General features: G+C 49.1%; 2 protein-coding genes across 27 annotated transcripts in view; one reads left to right on the top strand and one right to left on the bottom strand.

Moving 5' to 3' along the window:
• MAP4 (microtubule associated protein 4) overlaps positions 1-23,228 on the bottom strand; it is a 211,689-nt gene that overhangs the window by 28,660 nt on the left and 159,801 nt on the right. For 25 of the 26 annotated variants that reach the window (XM_083703874.1, XM_083703897.1, XM_083703878.1 and 22 more), the window contains 3 exons: positions 7,768-7,871; positions 5,575-5,799; positions 1,734-1,905 (listed from right to left, as the gene is read on the bottom strand). In XM_083703874.1, the coding sequence (XP_083560000.1) occupies positions 1,734-1,905; positions 5,575-5,799; positions 7,768-7,871 (501 nt within the window). The remainder of the gene's footprint in view (positions 1-1,733; positions 1,906-5,574; positions 5,800-7,767; positions 7,872-23,228) is intronic. The other variant, XM_083703884.1, reaches the window with a different exon arrangement.
• LOC310827790 (cytochrome P450 2C25-like) overlaps positions 1-23,228 on the top strand; it is a 244,651-nt gene that overhangs the window by 190,493 nt on the left and 30,930 nt on the right. The gene's annotated exons all lie outside the window — the stretch shown is intronic.

Genomic DNA, 23,228 nt, shown 5'->3' with positions numbered 1-23,228 from the left:
GACTAAGCCGCTTTGGTGAACCAGAGCAGCGCATGGAAACGCCATTTACCTTCCCGCCGGAGTGGTACCTATTTATCTACTTGCACTTTGAGGTGCTTTCGAACTGCTAGGTTGGCAGGAGATGGGACCAAACAATGGGAGCTCACCCCGTCGCAGGGATTCGAACCGCCGACCTTCTGATCGGCAAGCCCTAGGCTCTGTGGTTTAACCCACAGTGCCACCCGCGGGAAACCCAGGTTCCAATCCCCGCTCAGCTAAGAGAACTCACTGAATGACCTTGGGCAAGTCACGCTCTCTCAGCCTAACCTATCTCTCTGGGTTGTTTTGAGGCTAAAAAATGGGGAGAACTGTGCATGCCACCTTGGGCTCCACCACCCACATCATCTTGCCTCCTGGATGCTAAATGTGTACCGTCTACATAGCCATTTTGGGATGTAAGCAGCATATATGAATCAATAAAAAAGCAAAGAAAGAGAGAATGTGCAATTGAAGCAGGCAACACAAATGCTAGGGGTGAGACACAAACTATGTTATGTTCAGAAGAGATCTGCTGAAATAAATGGATTTGTTACTTACATCTATTTATTTCAATGGCTCTAACCTAGCCATTTTAAAATGCAATTCCTAGTGTTGTCACCGTTTTCCATATCTTCTAAGCCCAAAATAGCCTCCAAGGCAGTTGGCCATTCTCTCCCTCTCTCTGATCTGAAGAGACACATTGCTCTTAAGAATTGCAACTTGCAATGCGCTACGCTCCACACAAGGCAGGGGAAATATTCAGTGTCAGGGTAGATCAAATCCTGCACCGACAGCAAAGCAGTGAGAAACCGACTTGCTGGATTGGACAAAGGTACTCAGGCAGCTGGGAAACTCGTAAGACGAAGAAGAAATCCTCGACTGTGATGCCCCTGTATAAACACTGCAAGAATTGCTTGTTTTCCCCACTGTGGGAAACGACTAGAAGTTCTGCACAGTGCTATTTATCAAGCAAACCATACACAGAGCACGGTTGGTTTATGCGCTTCAGTCTAATATATCTCCACCGGTAGATTTAGAAATTTAAGCTTGAAGCAGTATACAGCCCAGATCATACACAGGCTGGGCCAACTAACAGTGAGATCCTGTTCCTCAGTCCCTGGGGTTGACATTTAACACACACAAAAATACATTTTTGGAGTCAGACATAGCAGCCTGCAGGATCAGGCCAATGGCCCTTCTAGTGCAGCATCTTGATTTCCCAGTAGCCAACTAGATGCCTCTTTTGGGAAACCTACAAGCAGGATTCAGGCACAAGGGCCATTATTCTGCAACTGGCATTCAGAAGCATTGCGGCCGCCAACTGTAGCCATCAATATCCTTCACCTGCATGAATTTGTCTCATCCTCTCCTAAAGCATCTAGGTTGGTGGCCATGACTGCCTCCTGTGGGAGGGAGTTCCACAGGTTAACAACGAACTGCATGGAGAAGTCCTTTCTTGCTGGGTCCATCTACCTTGGCCATGTTTGCTACACTCACCAGCTGTGTCTCTCCAGGGTTTCAGAAAAGGGATACTTCCAGACCTGAAGATGCCGCTGGGTACTGAACGCGGAACCTTTTGCATGCAAAGCAGAGGCTCTACCCACTGAGCTACATGTCCCTAGGTTGCTGAATTAGCAAAGCTGGAATGCAAGAGCGTGCAGCTTCCAAAACCAACGTCCCTTTTCCAGACAAGCTTGGGGCAGAGGAATACTCACTGGAGGGCCTTTTGGGCGGGGAGGTGGCTGTGCTCCTTGGTGCATTCGTACTTGCAAGTGCCGTCGACGGCCTGGGAGTGGCTGGGCTGCTTTTTGCGGCCGGCCGAGGAGTCGTAGCGGACGGGGGCTTCAAAGGGGAGGTCCGCTTATCGGGGCTCTTTGCGTCTGTCCCCTGGAAAGAAACGAACAAAAAGGACCCAAGTCAAACAGAGCTTTCCCTGCTGAGGACAACCTCTCATCCACCTGAGATGCTTGTTCAGATTTTCGCTGGAAAAGAGTTGCATGCCCAACAGACCACCTTCAGCTTTGCAACCTTGGGTGGGCTTCATGGAAAGAGATCTATAGTGAGTTGCAAAGTCTGCAACTTTTCCCTGCAAGGGTCTCCCTGTTCTTCCCATAACATGTGGGAGTCTGTCTTTTCAGGAGGAAATCAGAGCTTGGTTTAAACCAATATATCCTAATCTAATGGGGGCGGGGTAAATAGAATCGATGGGCAGGCACATTCTGTATCAGCAGCCAATCAAAATGTCCCCAAATGGTGAGCAAACTTCCAAGCTATTCTCCCATAAGCTGCATGCTCAGCAAAGGGGTGGGTGAAGTTTGCTTGAGGCTAAGGCCATAAGGTCTCCATTTAGTGACCATCATAAAGGTGGAGTGTAGGAGGAGATAGCAGACTTAGCTGTATCAGGATCTCCTAAGGGCTACGCAGGTTTCAGGCTCAAAGGAACCACAACAGCAAGTAATGGCTGATAACCCCAACCCCGTTTTTGAAAACAAAAAATCTCTCTTTTATCCTAAATCTGTCTCCAACCTCAAGCAAAACACAACAGATTATCTGGGGTCAAATGAGTGATTTCACCTAGGTTTGGAACACTGGCCAAATGGACGACCAAATGTTGCCTGCTTAGCATTTGACAGCGGTCAGGTCAAGGATAATAATAATAATAATAATAATAATAATAATAATAATTTATTATTTATACCCTGCCCATCTGGCTGGGTTACCCCAGTCACTCTGGGCAGCTTCCAACAGAACACTAAAATACAATAACCTAATAAACATTAAAAAAAAATTCCTTCCAGTAGCACCTTAAAGACCAACTAAGTCAGTTCTTGGTATGAGCTTTCGTGTGCATGCACACTTCTTCAGATACACTGAAACAGAAGTTTCCAGACCCTTCTATATAGTGCATTAAAAGCTTCCCTAAACAGGACTGCCTTCAGATGTCTTCTAAAAGTCTGGTAGTTGTTTATTTCCTTGACATCTGATGGGAGGACATTCCACAGGGAGGGCGCCACCACCGAGAAGGCCCTCTGCCTGGTTTCCTGTAACTTGGCTTCTCACAGGGAGGGAACCGCCAGAAGGTCCTCGGAGCTGGACCTCAGTGTCCGGGCTGAACGATGGAGGTGGAGACGCTCCTTCAGGTATACTGGACCGAGGCCGTTTAGGGCTTTAAAGGTCAGCACCAACACTTTGAATTGTGCTTGGAAACGTACTGGGAGCCAGTGTAGGAGGCCTTTGCTTGTATGCAAGGGGCAGAAAGCTGAGGGATCACAAGGGTTTCGCCCCTCCTTACTTAACAGGAGTCAAGACCATTTATATGTGTGTAGGCTTGCACGGGTCTGAAGGTTTGACGTTCCACCAGCTCCCTCCCCAGAATCTCCAGGGGAAGAAGTAAAATCGAAGACTGGGGGGTGAGAAAGAAAACTCAGTTGTGGGATGCGGCAAGGTAAGGCCCCCTGACTATTAAGACCAGTTGTGACAGACTCTGGGGTTGTGGCGCTCATCTTGCTTTACTGGCCGAGGGAGCTAGCATGCAGCTTCCGGGTCATGTGGCCAGCATGACTAAGCCGCTTCTGGCAAACCAGAGCAGCGCACGGAAACACCGTTTACCTTCCCGCTGGAGCTATTTATCTACTTGCACTTTGACGTGCTTTCGAACTGCTAGGTTGGGAGGAGCTGGGACAGAGCAATGGGAGCTCACCCCGTCGCGGGGATTCGAACCGCCGACCTTCTGATCGGCAAGTCCTAGGCTCTGTGGTTTAACCCACAGCGCCACCCGCGTCCGCAGGGACAGGCTAATTTCTGCTCACGGAGGGCCTACACAGGAGCCGTTCCTTTAGAAGACACTTGATCACTTCTATCTTTTAGTGTGGCAGGACCTACACTTTGGAACTCCCTGCCTATTGATACCAGTGCAGACAAGATGAACCAGGCATGTAGAATGTTGATGTATTTTTTAGCTTATCGATGATTTCATTGTTGGGATGTTTTAAATTCTTCTTGATGATTCTACTGCTTTGTCTTTTTTGAGGGTTGTTTCAGCAGTTTCCCTTTTTCCCTATCAGGTGGTGTAAAAATCTTATGCAATAAAATAAGTAAGCCTTTAATTAATTTATTTCTTAGTTCCCTGGCTCTTTTCCGCTCACTGGAATCACTCATGCTCCCTCTTCCTTTCTCTGGTCATCTGCCAAGAGGAAGCTCTTTTAATTACAGGCAGAAAAAGAAAATTGCTCCACAGGCTTAGATGGCGTTTGTCCGAGACCATCTGGGACTTCTGGGCAATGATCAATTTATCTATGAACAACTGATGCAGCAAAGAAACATTGGGGGGTTTTGGTAGGGGGAGAGAAATTTATTTGTTTGACAGGTTTCCTTTCCTTGCACAATACTTTAGAGCAGATTCTGATTGCTGAGCGGTATTTTAGAACCGGTGACATATTTTGGGATTAAACAGCCCTTTCCTGGCAGAGATCCAAAGTGTTCTATGCTTGTTGCCCGCTCTGGTTTCCAGGCACACTAAGTCAATTATAAAAAGTGTCAGGATTTTGATGAGTGAGGCCTGGTAACTATGGGAACCGGGAACCGTAAGCTAAGGTTACTTACCTAAAGGGCCGCATTTCCATTAAAATGTAAGCTCCGATGGCTCCTGCTCAGGGACAGCTCATCCCTTCATTTCGGATTTTAACAGGGCTGCTGAACCACCCACCCTCCTGCAGCCAGAGAACGGAGGGACCAGAAGCAGCCGGCAGGGCTGGCCCTGTGATGAGGCAGAGTGATGCAGCTGCCTCAGGTGGCAGATTTGAGGGGCCAGAGCTGTGAGTGCTCTGCTTTCCCGACACTAGTCTGCTGCCGTCAAGTGCAGTGGAAGTTGCATTCCTTTGACCAGTATTGGGGTAGGATGCTGGTCCAATTGGCTCCTCTAAGGGCCTTGGGGAAGGGTGCCATCTTGTCGTCCTCCTCAGGCAGCAAAATGTCTTGAGCCGGCCCTGGCAGTTGGCGCCCACTGGGACTGGTAGGGCAGAAGGAAGGGAGCCCAACAGCAGGTGGCGTCAGAGGCACCAAATTCTAGTTTTGTCCTCATCCTCTTCCCTCCTGAGCTGTACAAGGGCAGTGCAGATCCAACGAACCCTCCTCTATTAATACACAAACCCTTTCTGTGCAGAAAGCTAAGGAGACCCGGATAGCTCACTTGGTTAGAGCGTGATGCTGATAACGCCAAGGTTGCAGGTTCGATCCCCCTATGGGACAGCTGCATATTCCTTCATTGTAAGGGGTTAGGGATGATCCTCAGGGTCCCTTCCAACTCTACGATTTTCCCTGACACGCTAGCTTTCTTCCCGAGTGGATTTTGGACCTGTATTTAGAAGCGATGCACCATGTGCTTTCCTGGAAGGTCTGAAGTGGCGGCAGGGCAAATGCTGCACCACTGAACAGGAGGACAAAGCATTGGCAATTTATCCAGGGACGGAGCACGAGATGCCAACAGCCCAGATGTGCTCAACAGGAGAACCCGGCTCCAAGGCCACAACCCTCCCCCCCCTTGCACAAACGACTTACCTTCGGTTTGGGCTCTTTAGGAGTTAAGGAGGAGGGTCGTGCGGCGCTCGTCGCCAGGCGTTTAGGGGTGGTGGCTGCGGTAGGGCTGGTGGCTTTTTTGTTTTGGCCTGGCATAGCGGTGGACGCCGGCCGCTTGGCAGGGGCAGCGGCAGCAGTGGGGGCGCCCTTGGTTTTCGCTGCTGCTGCTGTTGCTGCAGGCTTTGTTGCTGAAGCAGAGGCTGAAGGCTTGGTGTCAAAACGTACACACACAGAACACACACACACACAAGCAAAAAATGGACGTAACAAAAAGAAAAGAAGCGCATGGTAAACAAAAGGTCAGAGCGGCAGAAATGGGAGCAAAGAAACAAGTCGAAAAGGAAAGATGGCAGCATGCGGTTCTCTGAGCCTAAGGAAAGAGCTGCAGTGGGGAGGAGGACTAAATGTTGCACTATATAGGGAAGGGAGACCGCTGCCTGGCAAGCGGAAGGTCCAGGTTCAGTCCCCAACAGCATTGCCACAAAGGTCTGGGAGAGATCCCTTTCTGAAACCCTGGAGAGCAGCTACCAGTCAGTGCAGACAGTACAGAGCGAGATGGGCCAGTGGTCCGTCTTGGAATTAGGGCAACTTCCTAGGTTCCTGTTTAGCACCCAATCCATGCTGGAGTTTGCAGACTCAACCTCTCTCTAAGAATCAGCCCCCCGAATGAGATCTTTGGTAGAGTCAAATATCACGACAGCCTTGCAACTGCATCCAGAAAAAAACATGGCAGCCCCTGTGTCTGCACAGGCCTCTTGGGAAACTGAGAAAGAGGGGTGACCTGTCAAGGGGCAGCAGAGAAGAGCCATCTCTCTTCAGATGTAGCTCAGGAGTAGAGTATCTGCTTTGCATGCAGGTTCAAATCCTGCTGGAATCACCTGGTAGGGTTGGGAAAGGCTCATGTCTGAAATCCTGGAGGGCTGCTGCCAGTCAGTGTAGACAACAGTGAACTTCGGGGACCAGTGGTCTGACTCGGTATAAGGCAGATTCCCATATTCCTTAATATGGGTCCCAGGATCAGTTCTGCCTTCAGTAGCAGTAAAGCTCTGCTGGATGAAGTATTAATTGCCTCTAGTCTATTTTTGGGGGGAATCCTGCAATGTGTTTTTACTCTGCTAACTATATGCTGAGTTCTGCTCTGGTTCAATATTGAGTAGAATTCCATGACAAGAAGTCCAGAATCAGAGGCGGAAGCAGGAGAAGAAGGAGGCCAAGAGGCAGAGAGGAGTCTGGCTAGTGAAGAGTCATAGATGTTTCCCCCTCCTGCTGCGACAAGCTCCTCTCTCCCCTTGTCTCCCTGAACCAGAAAAGGGCTGAAACCAGTGGAGAAGTGGCAGGGTGCATGCAGGCACAGTCTCCAATTGCCTGAAAAAAGTTCTGGAGATGAGGGGACTTAAGACAGTCTCTGCAACTGTTTCATTGGGGCAAGACCTACAGAGGAAGAGTTGTTGCTGTGCTCATTAGGCCTGACACACCTGTGCAGTTTGTTTTTTTTCTAATAATGTGTTAATACCACTGACTCTGTGTGCTTTACTGCTGGCTGGCTTGCTCCTGACCTATTTTCCAGAAAGGGCAACCTGTTCACATGGTGATAGCTGTCAGAATGCAGGGAACAGAATCGGACCACTGGTTCATCTCGCTCAGTACTGCCAGCGTCAGGGATGGAGGAACTGTGGTCGTCCGTGTGATGCTGGACTCCAGCTCACATCATTCCTGAAAGGGAGTTGGAGTCCAATCACTTCTGGAGGTTCCCTCATCCCTGGTCTACCTTCACCGGCAGAGGGAAAAGATGAAGTGAGCAGCTCAGCTGCTCTTCATTTCCAACTTGATGCAACACAATTCACTCCAGACCTACTTATGTCTGAGGACTCCTCAAAGCACGCAGAACAGGGCTGGGTACAGAACAGACATTGGGAAGAAAATTGCTCAAGAACTGCTCGGTGTTTGTGCCAGGACTCTTCTCACAGCCACCACTGGGTGAGAAATGAGGAGCTTAGGGGTGGTGTTAACAGCCTTGAGTGCCATCAACTGGACTTGGTAGCCAGCTCCTTTTCCTGGGAGCCCATCAGCTCAGAGGACAGAACTTATCGTTGGCTTAAGAAGCAAAAGGGGGAAAAGCAGGGTGCCGAGAACCAAAACCCGCAGCGTTGGAAGCACAACACGGTCGACCCTCACCTTGGCTTTCTTATCGGGGCTCGGAGGAAGCTCCTTGCTTGGAGGGGCTGCAATGTCGTTCGCTGTGGTGACCTCGGCGGCTGGTTTTACCTCTTCTGGTTTTGCTGGCCGAAGCAAAGAAGGAAAAAAAGGAAATTAATTTAAAAATGCACTCGAATGCCATGCATCAACGACAGGCCTTTAGCAGAGTCTGTATGACAGCACAAAAGGAAGAGAGGTGGAGCTTGGACAGAGCTGAAGGGACAGGTATCGGTGCCTCTTTCACTACTGCAGGATGCTGCAAAGTCTTCCCATCACACTGGGAGTGGACTTCTACATGCTGGTTAGAGGGATTTGCTAAGCTTAATCGAGAATTGGTGGAGCGCACGGCACGTAGATCTGTTTCCACCACCACCCCAAACCCCCATTTTCAGCAAAAGTCAACCTGCCTTGACAACAAGCTAGGAGCTCAGTTTCCACTTGTGTGTGATGTTACTCTGCAACCCATCTTGAGTGGATACCAGCCAAGATGCCACCCTAAAATATTCCTACTTGCCTATCTAAAAGGGATGCTATCCCGGAAAACAATCAAGAAACAGTAATCAACCTTTTAACTGCTGCTAAGATGATGCTAGCTAGAATTTGGGGAGGGGGGAAGTATATCTTCTACCATACGCAAATGAATTGGGGGGGGGGATGGTTGATAGTAACCATGATTAAATGAACTTATTAAATCCAGACTAGCAGATTTTTGGAAAAATAGGTATATATGGGTAATATTTTGGGATAATAACTTTAATGATGATATTCAGCTGTATGCTGCCTTCAGCTTGTTGCATTATTAGTAATATTTCTTTATGGATATTCTTTGGTTTACCGTAATGAAATCTAAAGAAATAAGATCAAAAAAGCAGAAGCCGGCTGCTGGAGGGTTTTTCAGAATGCCTCTTGTACTATGCCTACACAGGATTTCAAAAGTTGTCAGAAGCGCCATGATCTGGCCGTGGCCATCTTCCAGGCCCTGATAAACGTGGAGCCGAATGGCTTTTAAGATTTGCATCCATTCAGAACACATTCGAAAATGTCAAGCCTTCACATTGCCATGCACTGAGGCTTAACACATCGGCACACATTAACTCCCTTTTCCATCGCTCGGTTCTAACCGTAACTGGCGTGCGGATGCAGGGAGTTTGCTTGCACTTGCAGACCACAGGAGATCATTAGCAAGGGGTCTGGACTGATCCCGCAGCTCTGCTCTTCCAGAGCTCATCTCAGCGATCGCAGGAGCCAGAGACACCAGCTAGGAGACTTCAAGGAAGGCGGCGCCGGGTGGCAGCCAGGAAGAGAAGGATTTTGGAGGTATGCAACTGCTAGGAGTTAAATGCAGTTGAGGGAAAATGCAACGCGGGAGGGACAATGGATCTCCCTCCTGCCACAGGAACTGCTCCCGAAGCACAGCAAGTTCTTAAGATCACGATACGGACCAGATCGTAGTCCTTATGCCCAGGACTACGTGATGTGGAAAAATGCTTCATCCTGCACAGAGGAAGCAAAAGCAGTCGCAGCACAGTATGCTCCCATCAACTCCAGCCAGCACCGCCAGTAATCAAGGGTGATGGGATCTGCATTCCAGTATGCTGGGGGTCCCCAACATATGTTAAAGTCTAACTGGAAAAGAAGAGGGTCCCTCCCTGAACATCCACAGGTCGTGCTCCTTCTCTCTCCATTTGTGGTCCCCAGAAACTGTGATTCAGAAGCATCACAGCCTCTGACTGTGGAGGCAGAGCAGAACCATCGTGGCGAATAATAATAATAATAATAATAATAATAATAATAATAATAATTTATTATTCATACCTCACCCATCTGGGCGGCTTCCAACAAAAGATTAAGATACCGTAATGCATCATACATTAAAAGCTTCCCTACACAGGGCTGCCTTCAGATGTCTTCTAAAAGTCTGGTAGTTGTTGTTCTCTTTGACATTTGATGGGAGGGCGTTTCACAGGGCGGGGGCCACCACCGAGAAGGCCCTCTGCCTGGTTCCCTGCAACTTGGCTTCTCGCAGTGAGGGAATAGCCCCCGAAAGTCTTCTATTCCCACAAATGTGTCAAATCCTGTTTTAAAGCCCTCCAAATTGGTGGGTGTCACTATCTCTTCCGGGAGTGAATCCCATGGTTTTTAACTATGAGGTGTGTGAAGAAGGACCTCTGTCAATCTGTCCTGAATCTTCCAGGGTTTGAAAAGGGCTCAGTTGACTGAGTGGGATCGGGGGGAGGAAAAAGGAGAGCACATTCCCCTGGGAGGAACACCTAAAGCCCTTTGGCACGTGAGCTGGCAATACCAAAGGAGGGAGCTGCTCTGCTGCAATGTAGGTTTCTTTCTGGGCCAAGAAGGTGATGCCTAAAAGAGCCCATGCCAAAGGAGCCGTGTACCTGGCGCTACCCGAGAGGGGCAGGAAGGAACTGGAATTGTAAGTTAGTCAGTAAGTAAATTTTTATTTATACCCCACCCTCCCCAGCCAAGACCAGGCTCAGGGCACCTAACATCAAATACGTTAAAACACAATCAAACAATTGATTAAAATACAGCTTAAAGATTAGGATCGGGATAGAATTAAATGATTGCCCACGAATTACAACCACAGGGATCAGGAACCTCAAGTATTCGTCAGGGCCAGCTAGCCATGTTGGTCCCACCTGTGCCCATAAAAGGGCCAAAGAGGTAACTTACAGGGACCCATAGAGGGGGATCAAACTGGGCCTGGGCCGAAGGCCAGGCAACCACTTGGGCAATGCCAGGAGGCTTCAGACTTCCGCTCAACTCCCAGTGCTGGGAATGGCTAGCTGAAATTCCTGCATTTCGGGGGGCTGGACTAGATGATCCTCAGGATCCCTTCCAACTCGAAAGTCCTGTAATTCTACAGTTTCGGCGCAGGGAATGGGCTGGGATGCCTTCAGAATCCTATGCAGTGTGAGAGGACATGACCTTTTTTTAAAAGGGTTGGACGCAGATGGCACTGTGGGTTAAACCACAGAGCCTAGGACTTCCCGATCAGAAGGTCGGCGGTTCAAATCCCCGCGACGGGGTGAGCTCCCGTTGCTCGGTCCCAGCTCCTGCCAACCTAGCAGTTCGAAAGCACATCAAAGTGCAAGTAGATAAATAGCTACTGCTCCAGCGGGAAGGTAAATGGTGTTTCTGTGCGCTGCTCTGGTTCGCCAGAAGCGGCTTAGTCATGCTGGCCACTTGACCCGGAAGCTGTATGCCGGCTCCCTCGGCCAGTAAAGCGAGATGAATGCCGCAACCCCAGAGTCGGTCACGACTGGACCTGATGGTCAGGGGTCCCTTTACCATTACTTCTTGACTCACTTCCCACAGCAACCCTTATGGGCCCACCTTGCTCCCCTCCCTCCAAATAACGTGGCCTAGTGGTTAGAGTGCCGGACTAGGACCTGGGAGCGGCCAGCATTCAAATCGCCACTTGGTCACAAAGATGACCTTGGGTGTGGGCCAGTCATTGTCTTCTCTCAAACTCGCCCACCTTGCAAGGAGAAAATGGGGAGGAATGGAACCCTGCCTGTCATCTTGAGCTCCTGAGAGGAAGAAAAAAGGTGGGATAGAAATGCAAATTAAAAATCAATAAACAAACCAGCCTTGCGTAAGCAGAGAGACCAGGGGCAGGAAACGAGGGGTGCGGTTGGGGTGTTTGTGTTGCTAGAAATGAACTTCATTCCCTGCCCCTAAACCGGGTTATTAATGTGTTTCAGAATTTTCTTCCGCCACAGGCAGAAGCATGTATAATTCAGTTTGTCACACGGGCGGATTTCACACCATGGAAAAAGAAACTTGCTGCGGGACTCAGCACCCCCAGGGCCTCTGGCAGGATTAAATTAGCAGCCAGTTCACCGAGGCTTTGGGATGGCTCAGGGCTGTCTGCTGCCTTTTTAGCGACAGTCCATCTCCCCAAGTTCAAGGACACACAGACACGTCTTTAAACTTGCAGCTGCAGAGACCAGAAGTCACCTTTATGCAAGAACGATCGATCTGCATTCCTACCCATTCAGCAGTCTCCATCTAGCCAGTTTTGTGTACGGTAAGACGCCACAAAACTGTTTATCCAAGCACAGAACGGGAGTTCCGTACGGCTCCTATTCGAGATGGCAATTTATTTATGATGTGCTTATCCTACCCTTCCTGTATGGCGTGGAGAAATAGGGTAGAGATAGTTTCTCTCTCGCACACACAACGCCAGAAGTCGTGGGCACCCAACAAAGCTGAAGATCGAAAGATTCAGGACGGATAAGAACTTCTTCACGCAGCACAGAGTTGAGCGACAGATCTCGCAGTGGTGGCCTCCAACTTGGATGGTTTTAAAAGAGAATTAGACAAATTCACGGAGAAGGACCTGGAATAGCTCAGACTCAGGGGTCAGCAACCTTTTCCAGCCGTGGGCCGGTCCACCATCCCTCAGACCATGTGGTGGGCCGGACTATATTTTGGAAAAAAATAATGAACAAATCCCTATGCCCCACAAATAACCCAGAGGTGCATTTTAAATAAAAGGACACAGTCTACTCAAGTTAAAAAAACCAGGCAGGCCCCACAAATAACCCAGAGATGCATTTTAAATAAAAAGACACGTTCTGCTCATGTAAAAACACGCTGATTCCCGGACTGTTGGCAGGCTGGATTGAGAGGGCGATTGGGCCAGATCCGGCCCACGGACCTTAGGTTGCCTACCCCTGGCTCAGGTGGTAGAGCTCTTCAACTCAGGGTTGTGGGTTCGAGCTTTGCTCTCTCCTCCTCCCCGTCCGCTTAATTAACCACCCACCATGCTCATCAGGAAACATTTGCTTTCATTCAGCATCTAATTACGAGGCCATCCTCTCTGTAATGCTGCACGGAGCGCCAGTGCGTGAACATTTTGCCTCCCCCTTCCCTCAGCCCGGGAATACCTCAGGGGGTGGGGTGGTGCGGGAGCTGCCAAATCTTAATCAGGCCTGTTCATTAGTTCGTAAAGGCTGATGGGGGAGACCTTTCTGGCTGATGGAGCAGAAAGGAAGCCCAGACCCCCCCTCCCCAAATAGGTATTGCGAGGACATCTCGCACGTGGAGGGGTGCAGCCCCTCCACCCAGTAATCTGTCTCCACTCATCGGCTCAGCTGCCCTGGCAGAGAACAACCCCCCCCCCAAAAAAATTGTTCTATTCCGGGGTCTTAAAGGAGCCAGAGCCACGTTAGCTTGAGAATGATTCAACTCCTCTTTCTAATGATCTTGCTAATCCACCTATTGATCCAAAAAGAAATCTTCACTTGGGGGCCAGGGGGTGCCTATGCCAGCCACTTCTGAATGTTCAGTTCGTTTGGTTTTTTTTATTATTATTTAAATAAAATAGTATTGTATGCCTAAACAGGCAGCCCTGTTTAGGGAAGCTTTTAATGTTTGATGTATTACGGTATTTTAATATTTTGTTGGAAGCCGCCCAGAGTGGCTGGGGAAGCCCAGCCAGATGGGCGGGGTATAAATAATAAGTTGTTGTTGTTGTTGTTGTTGTTGTTGTTGTTGTTGTTATTTGAAGTTCGATCTGTCAAGAGTGCACAAGCTAAGAAGGACTGTGCTTTTTCAGCAACAGTCTTGTGCATGCTGTTGCCCCTTCGTAGAGGTCGTTTGTCCCATGTATAAAGAAGCATGCTTAAAAGGTCTGGAAAGAAGCCTGTAGCCGAGCTCAGTCAGTAAAGCGCAAGACTTTTAATCTCAAGGTTTGAGCCTCACGAAGGGCAAAAATATTCCTACACTGCAGGGGGTTGGACTAAATGACCCTTGTGGTCCCTTCCTCCTCTATAATTCCATGATACTATTCAACTAGATTATACTCCGTGTATAGTTTCGATACAAACCCAAAGTTTGTTCCAGCACCAAACCGGTGCAAGGAACAGGGTGAATGCCCAACGAACAGGCTGCCTGAAGCAGTTCAATTATAGAACTGAAGAGTTGGAAGGGTCCTAAAGGGTCATCCAGTCCAACCGCCTGCAATGCGAGGAATTATGCCCTATGTAGCTAAGGCTTGGCAATGACAAACCTAGACAGCATCTTAAAAAGCAGAGACATCCCCTTGCCGACAAAGGTCTGTATAGTTAAAGCTATGGTTTTCCCAGTAGTGATGTACAGAAGTGAGAGCTGGACCATCAAGAAGGGTGATCGCCGAAGAACGGATGCTTTTGAATTCTGGTGCTGGAGGAGACTCTTGAGAGTCCCATGGACTGCAAGAAGATCAAACCTATCCATTCTGAAGGAAATCAGCCCTGAGTGCTCACTGGAAGGACAGATCCTGAAGCTGAGGCTCCAAGACTTTGGCCACCTCAGGAGAAGAGAAGACTCCCTGGAAAAGACCCTGATGTTGGGAAAGATGGAGGGCCCAAGGAGAAGGGGACGACAGAGGACGAGATGGTTGGATAGTGTTCTCGAAGCTACCAACATGAGTTTGACCAAACTGCGGGAGGCAGTGGAAGACAGGAGTGCCTGGCGTGCTCTGGTCCAGGAGGTCACCAAGAGTCGGACACGACTAAACAACAAGCTAATGCTCCCAGCTCAAGAATGGCATTGGCCAACTCTCAGGCCTGGCCGGCTGCCTTCAGCTTCTCGAAACCAAAATCTGCTTACAGATTCTCATATGACACAAGACTTAGCAGCCCTATGGGGTTGTCCATGCCCCCCCCCCCCTCAAAGCACAGTATCCACAAAGATTTCTCAAGGGCAAAGTCCCAATGACAGCTAAAGGGGACCACTTCAGAACGGCATCGGAAAGTCAAGAACACGCCTTGGAAGCGACTCTCAAGTGCTGAGCACACTGGCCATTTCTCTAGTACAGCTTTAGGACCCTTCGCCAACATCAGATGATGTTGGACTACAAATCGCATCAGCCTCAGACAGCACAGTGGGGGGTGGGAATTGCAGTCCATTGACAGAGAACCTGTATGGAGCAACGGTTAGAGAACTGGACTAGGACCTGGGAGACCAGGGTTCAAATCCCCACTCAGCCGCAATGCTCTCACTGAGCGACCTTGGGCCAGTCACTAGCCTACCTCACAGGGTTGCTGTGCGGATTAAACAAGGAAGAGGAGAACCGTGTAAGAAACCGTGAACTCCATGGAGAAAAAGGGAGGATTCCTACGCAATAAATAAATAAAAAATTAAACACATGGAGGGCCCAAGGTTGGCGAAGACTCTGATGAAGAACTGGCTATCTCCTAAAAAAGGATTCATGCCAAAGTGCGTTAGTGTCGAAGGATGCACCCCCAAGTAGCAAATCCCATTCAATTACAGAGCTTTAGATTTGGGTGCTGCAGCTGTGTTGCTGCCAGGCAAATCCTTGGCACTCTGTCAGCTTGACAACTTCAGCCAAGACACCCTGGGGTACCTGGCTGCGAGCAACGGGGAGGGGAAATGCATGCGGGTTGCCAGCATCCAGCCTGAAGAGCGTCCAGTAACCAAAGAGATCGGACAGACTTTCTGCAGATGCACATCACTGGAGGACAATGCCCACTGCTCCTGCCATGCAGTGGCTGATGGGAGTTGGAGTCCAGGAAGAGCTGCTCAACAGTGGAAAAGACACTCTTGGGAGGTGGTGGACTCTCCTTCCTTGAAGGTTTTATGGCCATCTGTCATGGACGCTTTAGTTGAGATTCCTGCATTGGAGGGGGTTGGACTAGATGACCCCTGGGATACCTTCCAACTCTGCAATTCTATGATCATCTAGATGGGACGTGGGTAGCGCTGTGGGTTAAACCACAGAGCCTAGGACTTGCCGATCAGAAGGTCGGCGGTTCGAATCCCCGCAACGCGGTGAGCTCCCGTTGCTCAGTCCCTGCTCCTGCCAACCTAGCAGTTCAAAAGCACGTCAAAGTGCAAGTAGATAAATAGGTACCACTCTGGCGGGAAGGTAAAAGGCGTTTCCGTGCGCTGCTGTGGTTCGCCAGAAGCGGCTTAGTCATGCTGGCCACATGACCCGGAAGCTGTACGCTGGCTCCCTCGGCCAATAAAGCGAGATGAGCGCCACAACCCCAGAGTCTTCTGCGAATGGACCTAATTGTCAGGGGTCCCTTTACCTTTGATCATCTAGAGGGCACCATGTTGGCTTCCCCCGACGTCAGGGTCACATTTTCTTCTGGGCAACCTTCCACATGCTAGCAATAGGCAGGGCCCAAGCCAAAAGACGAGTCAGAGTATTGAATGCAAACTTTGCACAGCAGAATCGTAGAATTGTGTGGGTGGAAGGTACTCTAGAGTTCATCTAGTCCAGTGCAGGAATCACAGTTCAAGAATCGCTGACCTCCTCTGCTTTAAAACCTCCAAAGAAAGAGAGTCTACAACCTTCCACTTTCTACACATGCTCAGGTACCCGTGGTTCTATCCTCCATCCAGTCAAGCAGGAAAACATGATCAGAGTTCAAGGACACATTCCAGCCAGGCATAAAATACTCAAGGAGGTTGGGAGTTTGATGGCTGGGGAGAGTCCCGGTGGCCATGTCAGGGAGGCTGGTGGGGTGGAATTGGCCCCCAAAGCTGAGGGTCCCCACCCCGATGCAGAAGCACAAATTCATTTAAGAGAAAGCCTTTTGTGCAGCATTACGAGGAAAGACCCAAGTGGCTGGCTGTCAGATACGAAAAGGAAGCCCTTGCATGAGAGGAAAGAGGTGCTCCCGTGTCACACCAGAAAGGGAAGGCAGGTATAAAACACATAAACAGACCGTCGCAGTCAGAAGAGGCTATGTTTAATTGATTATATAACTCCACGCAAACCGTTTTTATATAACGCCGAAAGAACTCAGGCACTTATTTGAACATGTACTCAGGACGGCTTTGGGGATTTCTGCACAATGAGAGAGAGCTTGTGTTATCTGCAGACCAGCCCTGTAAATTCTGGATAGGTATTTGAGCATATGATATGATTTGGGTTTGTTTCCTTACCACTCAAACTAGAAGGCTAAGCCAATTTAGGGGCAGGTGAGGAGACAAAATGATGTGCTTCAAAGAGGAAGCAAGTTTTAAACACCAGAGGTGCAAGGAGGAACTTTGGACCAGCACTATGAATCCAGAATAAATATGTGGATATGATATGATTTGGATTCCGCCCTCTCAAACGACAGGGGTGGTCCAATCTGGGACCAGTGAGGATCCGTGGTGATGTGTTGCAAAGGTTTAAGAGGAAGGAAGTTCTAAAAAGCCAGAGACGCAATAAGAAATTCCAGTGCTTCCATAAACACCAAATGCTTGCAAAGTGTGAATCTCCAAATTCTGAGAAACTGGGCCAACGGAGGCATTGGGTCACAACAATCTGAAGCTGATCATTCGTTGAACTGGCAGCAGAACAGCTCCCCGCTGGGTTCCAAGCCCTCTGGCCACTAGGTAATACCAGAAAATGTAATAAAAATTGACTGCTTCCCACATTTAACTCCAGTTCTGCTAATCTGAAAACGGGGCTGTTTTGCATGAGTATGGGGGGGGACAGGGAACACTCTAAACACAACAGCGTTAGAGGTAGAAAGGTTTCGCCCCCTTTGCCTCCCTCCCCAACACACACTGGGGTTTTCTTGCCTTATAGACTGAGGTTGGTTTTAAACCTGACCCTTCACAGCGAGGCAAGACATTTGCAATCCAATTAACACAGCTTCTGTTTGTGCCAGCAGCTTTCCTCGGGCTCAAAAGCTGCCTGCCCTGCTACGTTCTTCACATTTAAAAGTTGCTACTGTAAACATCCGAGGTCTGAAGAAGAGTCCTGTGTAGTTCGAAAGCTCTCAGCCTCCCGAAATGTGTGGTTAGTCCATGGAACGCTGCCAGGCTGTTCGAAGGCAAAGCCTCGCTCAAGCTGTGTTTTTGTTAGTGAGCAGTGTTAATTCTTCAGCAGCTGGTGACTCCACCAAGACAAGAGACAGTCTTATCCTTTATATATACCCAGTGGGTCACTGTGGTCTGTGGGAGAGCTTTCTCCTTTCTCCAAGACCCAAAAATATCACAAGCCAAGCGCCACAGTAACTTGTGCGCAGGGCTTTGGAGTGTGGCTGCCCCTGTTCTGTTGAGATACAGCAGACACCCACTATCTGCACGGAAGTTTTACTTTCCCAATGAACCGAATGACTAGTACTCTAACCACCGGTGCCTCCTTCATATTGTTTGTTAAATTTAATCTGCTTTTATTTTTTGCATGGTTTTAAACTTTTTGAAAGCTGCTTTTATTGCACTGCTATTACTTAAGTGAATTGCATTCATTGTTCTGACGAATTTATTTATTTTATATATTACCGTAAGGGACACGGGTGGCGCTGTGATCTAAACCACAGGGCCTAGGGCGGTTCAAATCCCTGCGACAGGGTGAGCTCCCGTTGCTCGGTCCCTGCCCCTGCCAACCTAGCAGCTCGGAAGCACGCCAAAGTGCAAGTAGATAAATAGGTACCGCTCCGGCGGGAAAGTAAACGGCATTTCCGTGCGCTGCTCTGGTTCGCCAGAAGCAGCTTAGTCATGCTGGCACCATGACCCGGAAGCTGTCTGCGGACAAACGCCGGCTTCCTCGGCCTATACAGCGAGATGAGCGCCGCAACCCCAGAGTCGTCCACGACTGGACCTAATGGTCAGGGGTCCCTTTACATGTTACTGTATTTGATATAATAGTGCTTGCAGTGTTTCCCTCTCCCCGATGCTGCTGTGATGATTGTGAGCTGCTCTGAGCTGAGTGTTGGAAGATAAAAGGAAGCCCTTTTTCACGCAGCACGTAGTTAAAACTGCGGAACTCCCTTCCACAGGAGACGGTGCTGGCCATCTAATCCAGGCTTCCTCAAACTCGCCCTCCAGGTGTATTTGAGACTCCCATCATCCCTGACCACTGGTCCTGCTAGCTAGGGATCATGGGAGTTGTAGGTCAAAAACATCTGGAGGGCCGAGTTTGAGGAAGCCTGGATTAGACAAATTCATGGAGGAGAGGGCTATCGATGGCTACGAGCCAGGACAGCTATGCTGTGACTCCATGGTCAGAGGCTACAGTGCTTCTGAATGCTATTTGCTGGAAATAACAGGAGGGGAAAGTGCTGTTTTGCTCAAATCCTGCTTCCTGGTTTTTCACAGGGATTTGGTTGGCCACTGTGAGCTGGATTAGATGGGTCATTGGCCTAATCCAGCAAGTTCTTCTTAAGTTCTTAGAGTACATCACCTTTGGGTCAAACATATGTTGGAAATGTAAAGAAAAGGAAGGGACCTTTTATCATATGTGGTGGGAATGCAGAGAAATTTTTAAAAAGTTGGGAAACGATATATAATGAGTTGAAGAAAATGTTTAAAATGATATTTGTAAAAACAAACAAAAAAACACCAGAAGCATTTTTGTTAGGGATTGTAGGACAAGACCTGCCAAGGAAAATAAAGAACTTCTTTATGTATGCTACAGCAGCAGCAAGAGTCTTGATAGCACAAGGATGGAAGAATGAGGAAACCCCGACAAAAGAAGAGTGGCAAGAGAAACTGATGAACTATGCGGAACTGGCGAAACTGACATACAAATTGTGAGATAAGGACAACTGTGACTTTAAAGAAGAATGGGAACTTTTTACAAATCATTTAAAAAGACAACAAAATGAACTGAACTCCTTGGCAGGTTTTGAACAAGCATACACAAATTCATTGAGGGTTAATATAGTAGATAGATAATATAAGGATGTATACAATTTTATGCAGAGAACAACGTGAGTTGAGAAATCAGAGAGAGGAGCTGAGGGATGTCTTGGGGGGAGGGTTTGTTGGGGAGGGGGGAATAATGAAGATGATTTGTTTTGATAATTTGTTATGTTGAAATTGTTAATACAAAATTTATTAAAAGAAGAAGAAGAGTACATCACCTTGAGACATGTGTGGAAGCCAATGAACAAATAAATAAAAATTAGCAACCCCAAGACCTGGATTAACTTTTGAGCTACTACCACTCTGGCATTAGGCGAGAAAGGCACTCAGACTTGGAAGAGTGTCTCAGACTGGATGTGCTAATGCTTGCCTCTCGTTTCCGTGCTGACCCACCAGCAAGGAGCATCTCAGTGGCTTAGCTGGGCTTAAATCCAGTCCTCCTACTCACTCCGTTCATCCTCTAGGCGAGCACAGACGGGATCCGTGATTCACCTTCTCACTCCACCTGCCCAGGAACCAGCTCAAGCACTTTTGGCTTGTCCCCAGCCTGCCACGGAAAAGGGCAGGGAAGCCTTGCTCGAAAACAGGTGCTTGTGAATGGCCTGCTAAGCCGGACCAAAACCATCCTTCATTGAAATAGCTCCATAATTCTCATAATGGATTTTCTGCCGATGACGCTAATCCTTTAGAGGGCAACGGATTAAGCTGTGCGGGGCGGGGGGCGGGGAAGGGGCATCTTTATTCTCCTTTCAAACACAACGATGAGAGGCACAAAAAAAAAGGGAGAGAGAAAAGGGAGCCATTCAGATGGGAGAGGGAAGCAAAGGCGGAGGCAGCAAAGGAATTTGCTTAAGCTGGAGCAGGCTAGCAGATGCAAAGCATCACTGACCAGAGGCCTTGGAAGCAGCAAAAGCTCTGGAGGCTGCAACAGGCAAGGAAGTTTAGATCCGAAAAGGAATCCACTTTGACTCTTCACGTCCCGTCCCCGGACCCGCTCTCAACAACAGTCTTAAGAGGAACTGCGCTCTTTTTTGCTTGACCCAAATAGAGAAATGCCAAGCGCTTTATATAAAGCAGCAAAGACGCCAGACAGATTCGCGTCCCTCCTCCGGATTCTGTGCCTTTTGTCTGGCTGCCTTCGGTTGGGTTTGCGCACCTTATGCAACTGGCAAGGGCAGCGGGTGGGAGGAGTGACTCTAACTCCTTACCGGGGAGCTGAGATGGAAATGTCACCCCATGCCCCTGGGAGTGAGAGGCACGCAGCAGCAGACTGTCACCAGGACCAGAGAGAACGAAGCTGTCAGCTAGCAGCACAAGAGGACCACCTGCCCCATACTCCCAGCCCTACATTGTGAGAGCTGCCATGGCCCTTCCTATGGGGTGGCGGATCAACGGGAAGACCCGAACCACACATGAGCCTTGCCACGCTTCCACTCCACCTCTACGTGGGGCAGCCTTTGAAGGTGACTCGGAAACTACAACTAATCCAGAATGCAGCTGCCAGGCTGGGGACTGGCAGCAGCCGCTGGGAAAACATAACACCAGTCCTAAAGGATCTACACTGGCTCCCAGTACGTTTCCGAGCACAATTCAGAGTGTTGGTGCTGACCTTTAGAGCTCTAAATGGCCTCGGCCCAGTAGACCTGAAGGAGCATCTCCACCCCCATCGTTCTGCCCGGACACTGAGGTCCAGCGCCGAGGGCCTTCTGGCAGTTCCCTCCCTGCGAGAAACCAAGTTACCGAGAACCAGGCAGAGGGCCTTCTCGGTGGTGGCCCCCGCCCTGTGGAACGCCCTCTCATCAGATGTCAAGGAGATAAATAACTTTTAGAAGACATCTGAAGGCAGCCCTGTTTAAGGAAGTTTTTAATGTTTGATGTCTTACTCTGTCTTAATTTGTTGGAAGCTGCCCTGGGGGGCTGGGGTAACCCAGTCAGATGGGCGGCATGTAAATAAATAAATAAATAAATAAATAATTGTTATTATTATTATTATTTCTTCTTCCTGTGCGGCAACTGGGTGAGATTTTAATTCTGAAGCCCCCTCTTATCAAGCCCCTTCTTTTCCACCCACACACCTCCATAGGGGGAATAACACAAGGATAGCAGAAAGTCAGATTTGCTGAATAAGCACCACCTCTTCTCCCTCCCTCCCTCCCTTTCCCTTCTCTCTACGCAGTGTGCCTTCTGAGAACAAGCTTTTACCAAGCAGAGAGTGTTCAGTGAAGCAAATGCAAACGACACTTTATTTTAGGGCTTTGTGGGATTCAGTCAACCGGGGAAGTGCGCAAGAACTATCCCAGCCTTTCCAGATGCTTTTGGACTACAAGTCCCACCAGCACAAATGTGGCCAATGGGAGTTGCAGCCCAAGACATTTGGAGATCCCAGTTGGGGCTGGGCTGCCCTGTGATCACTGCGCAAGTGTAGGATTTGGGGTTGGAATTCAGCGTTCTGGAAACAAGGATTCAGTTACTGCCTTTTCAAGAAAAGGACAACCCAAGCCGGACAGCGCAACTTGGCCTTCCTTGCCTACAAATCCATTTGCTATTCCTGCAGAAATGGTCTTCTTTTTGACCACACAACTCTGTGCTAGTTGCCTGCTTCTAAACTTGGGTGCTACAAAAAGCGTTTTCACTTTTCCGGGCATCCCAAAACAGTTTGAAATCCAGGGGGCTTCCAGATACGTGCTTCTTTCACAGAATTGCAGAATTGGACAATACCCACAAGGTTCATCTAGTCGAACCCCCAGCAACGCAGGAATCACAGCTAAAGCATCCCTGACAGATGGGTGCCCCAAGCTCTGCTGGAAAACCTCCAAGGAAGGGGAGCCCGCTGCCTTCTGAGGTCATCCGTTCCACTGCCAAACAGCTCTTACTGTCAGAAAGTTCTGCCCAATGTTTTGACTCCACTGGTTTGGGTCCTACTCTCCCTTTGAGGGAGATCGATGTTCCTCATGCAGGGCTTTTTGGAAGCATCTACTCTGCACTTTTCGGGACGCAGGTGGCGCTGTGGGTTAAGACACAGAGCCTAGGGCTTGCCGATCAGAAGGTCGGCAGTTCGAATCCCCCCCGTTGCTCGGTCCCTGCTCCTGCCAACCTAGCAGTTCGAAAGCACGTCAAAGTGCAAGTAGATCAATAGGTACCGCTCCAGTGGGAAGGTAAACGGCGTTTCCGTGTGCTGCTCTGGTTCGCCAGAAGCGGCTTGGTCATGCTGGCCAAATGATCCGGAAGCTGTATGCCGGCTCCCTCGGCCAATAAAGCGAGCGCCGCAACCCCAGAGTCAGTCACGACTGGACCTAATGGTCTGGGGTCCCTTTACCCTGCACCTTTGGCATCAACATGCCAGCCCATATTCTCTCTCCCCACTGTCTAGTTTTACACTTTCTGGGGAACATCTGGTGAATTAAGCAAGCCTGTTGCCAATGACCCATTTCCGATATGTGATGAACCAGTTTGCAATATAAAGTCTCCTTATCTGGAAGCAAAGCTACTGTCCTTATTCGTCTGTGTTTAAGGGGAATTTGAATGGGTACATAAAACAGCATTTAAATATTGCCAGTTACTAGCCTGGGGGAAGTTGGGGGGAAGGATTCTTAAAGGCATTAAGTCCACCTGGCCTTGTAATCATTCGCTTGCTGCTCAGCAGCTTGTTAGCAGAAGCCCCTGAAAGCTGCTCCTAATGAGCTCCAAATAGAGCAGGTTCCTCCGTCAGGGCGCCCAGGAGGGGCTGCCTCTGTGCTGCAGCACAGCAGACTGAGACTGACCAAAAGCAATTCCTAGCAGCCAAGAACACTTCCGCTGATCTGCTGGAAGTTCTTGCT

This window comes from Podarcis gaigeae (genome assembly GCF_964106915.1).
Source record: "Podarcis gaigeae genome assembly, chromosome: 12".
NCBI classification, from domain to species: Eukaryota; Metazoa; Chordata; class Lepidosauria; order Squamata; family Lacertidae; genus Podarcis; species Podarcis gaigeae.
This window is presented reverse-complemented; position numbering and strand designations above follow the sequence as displayed.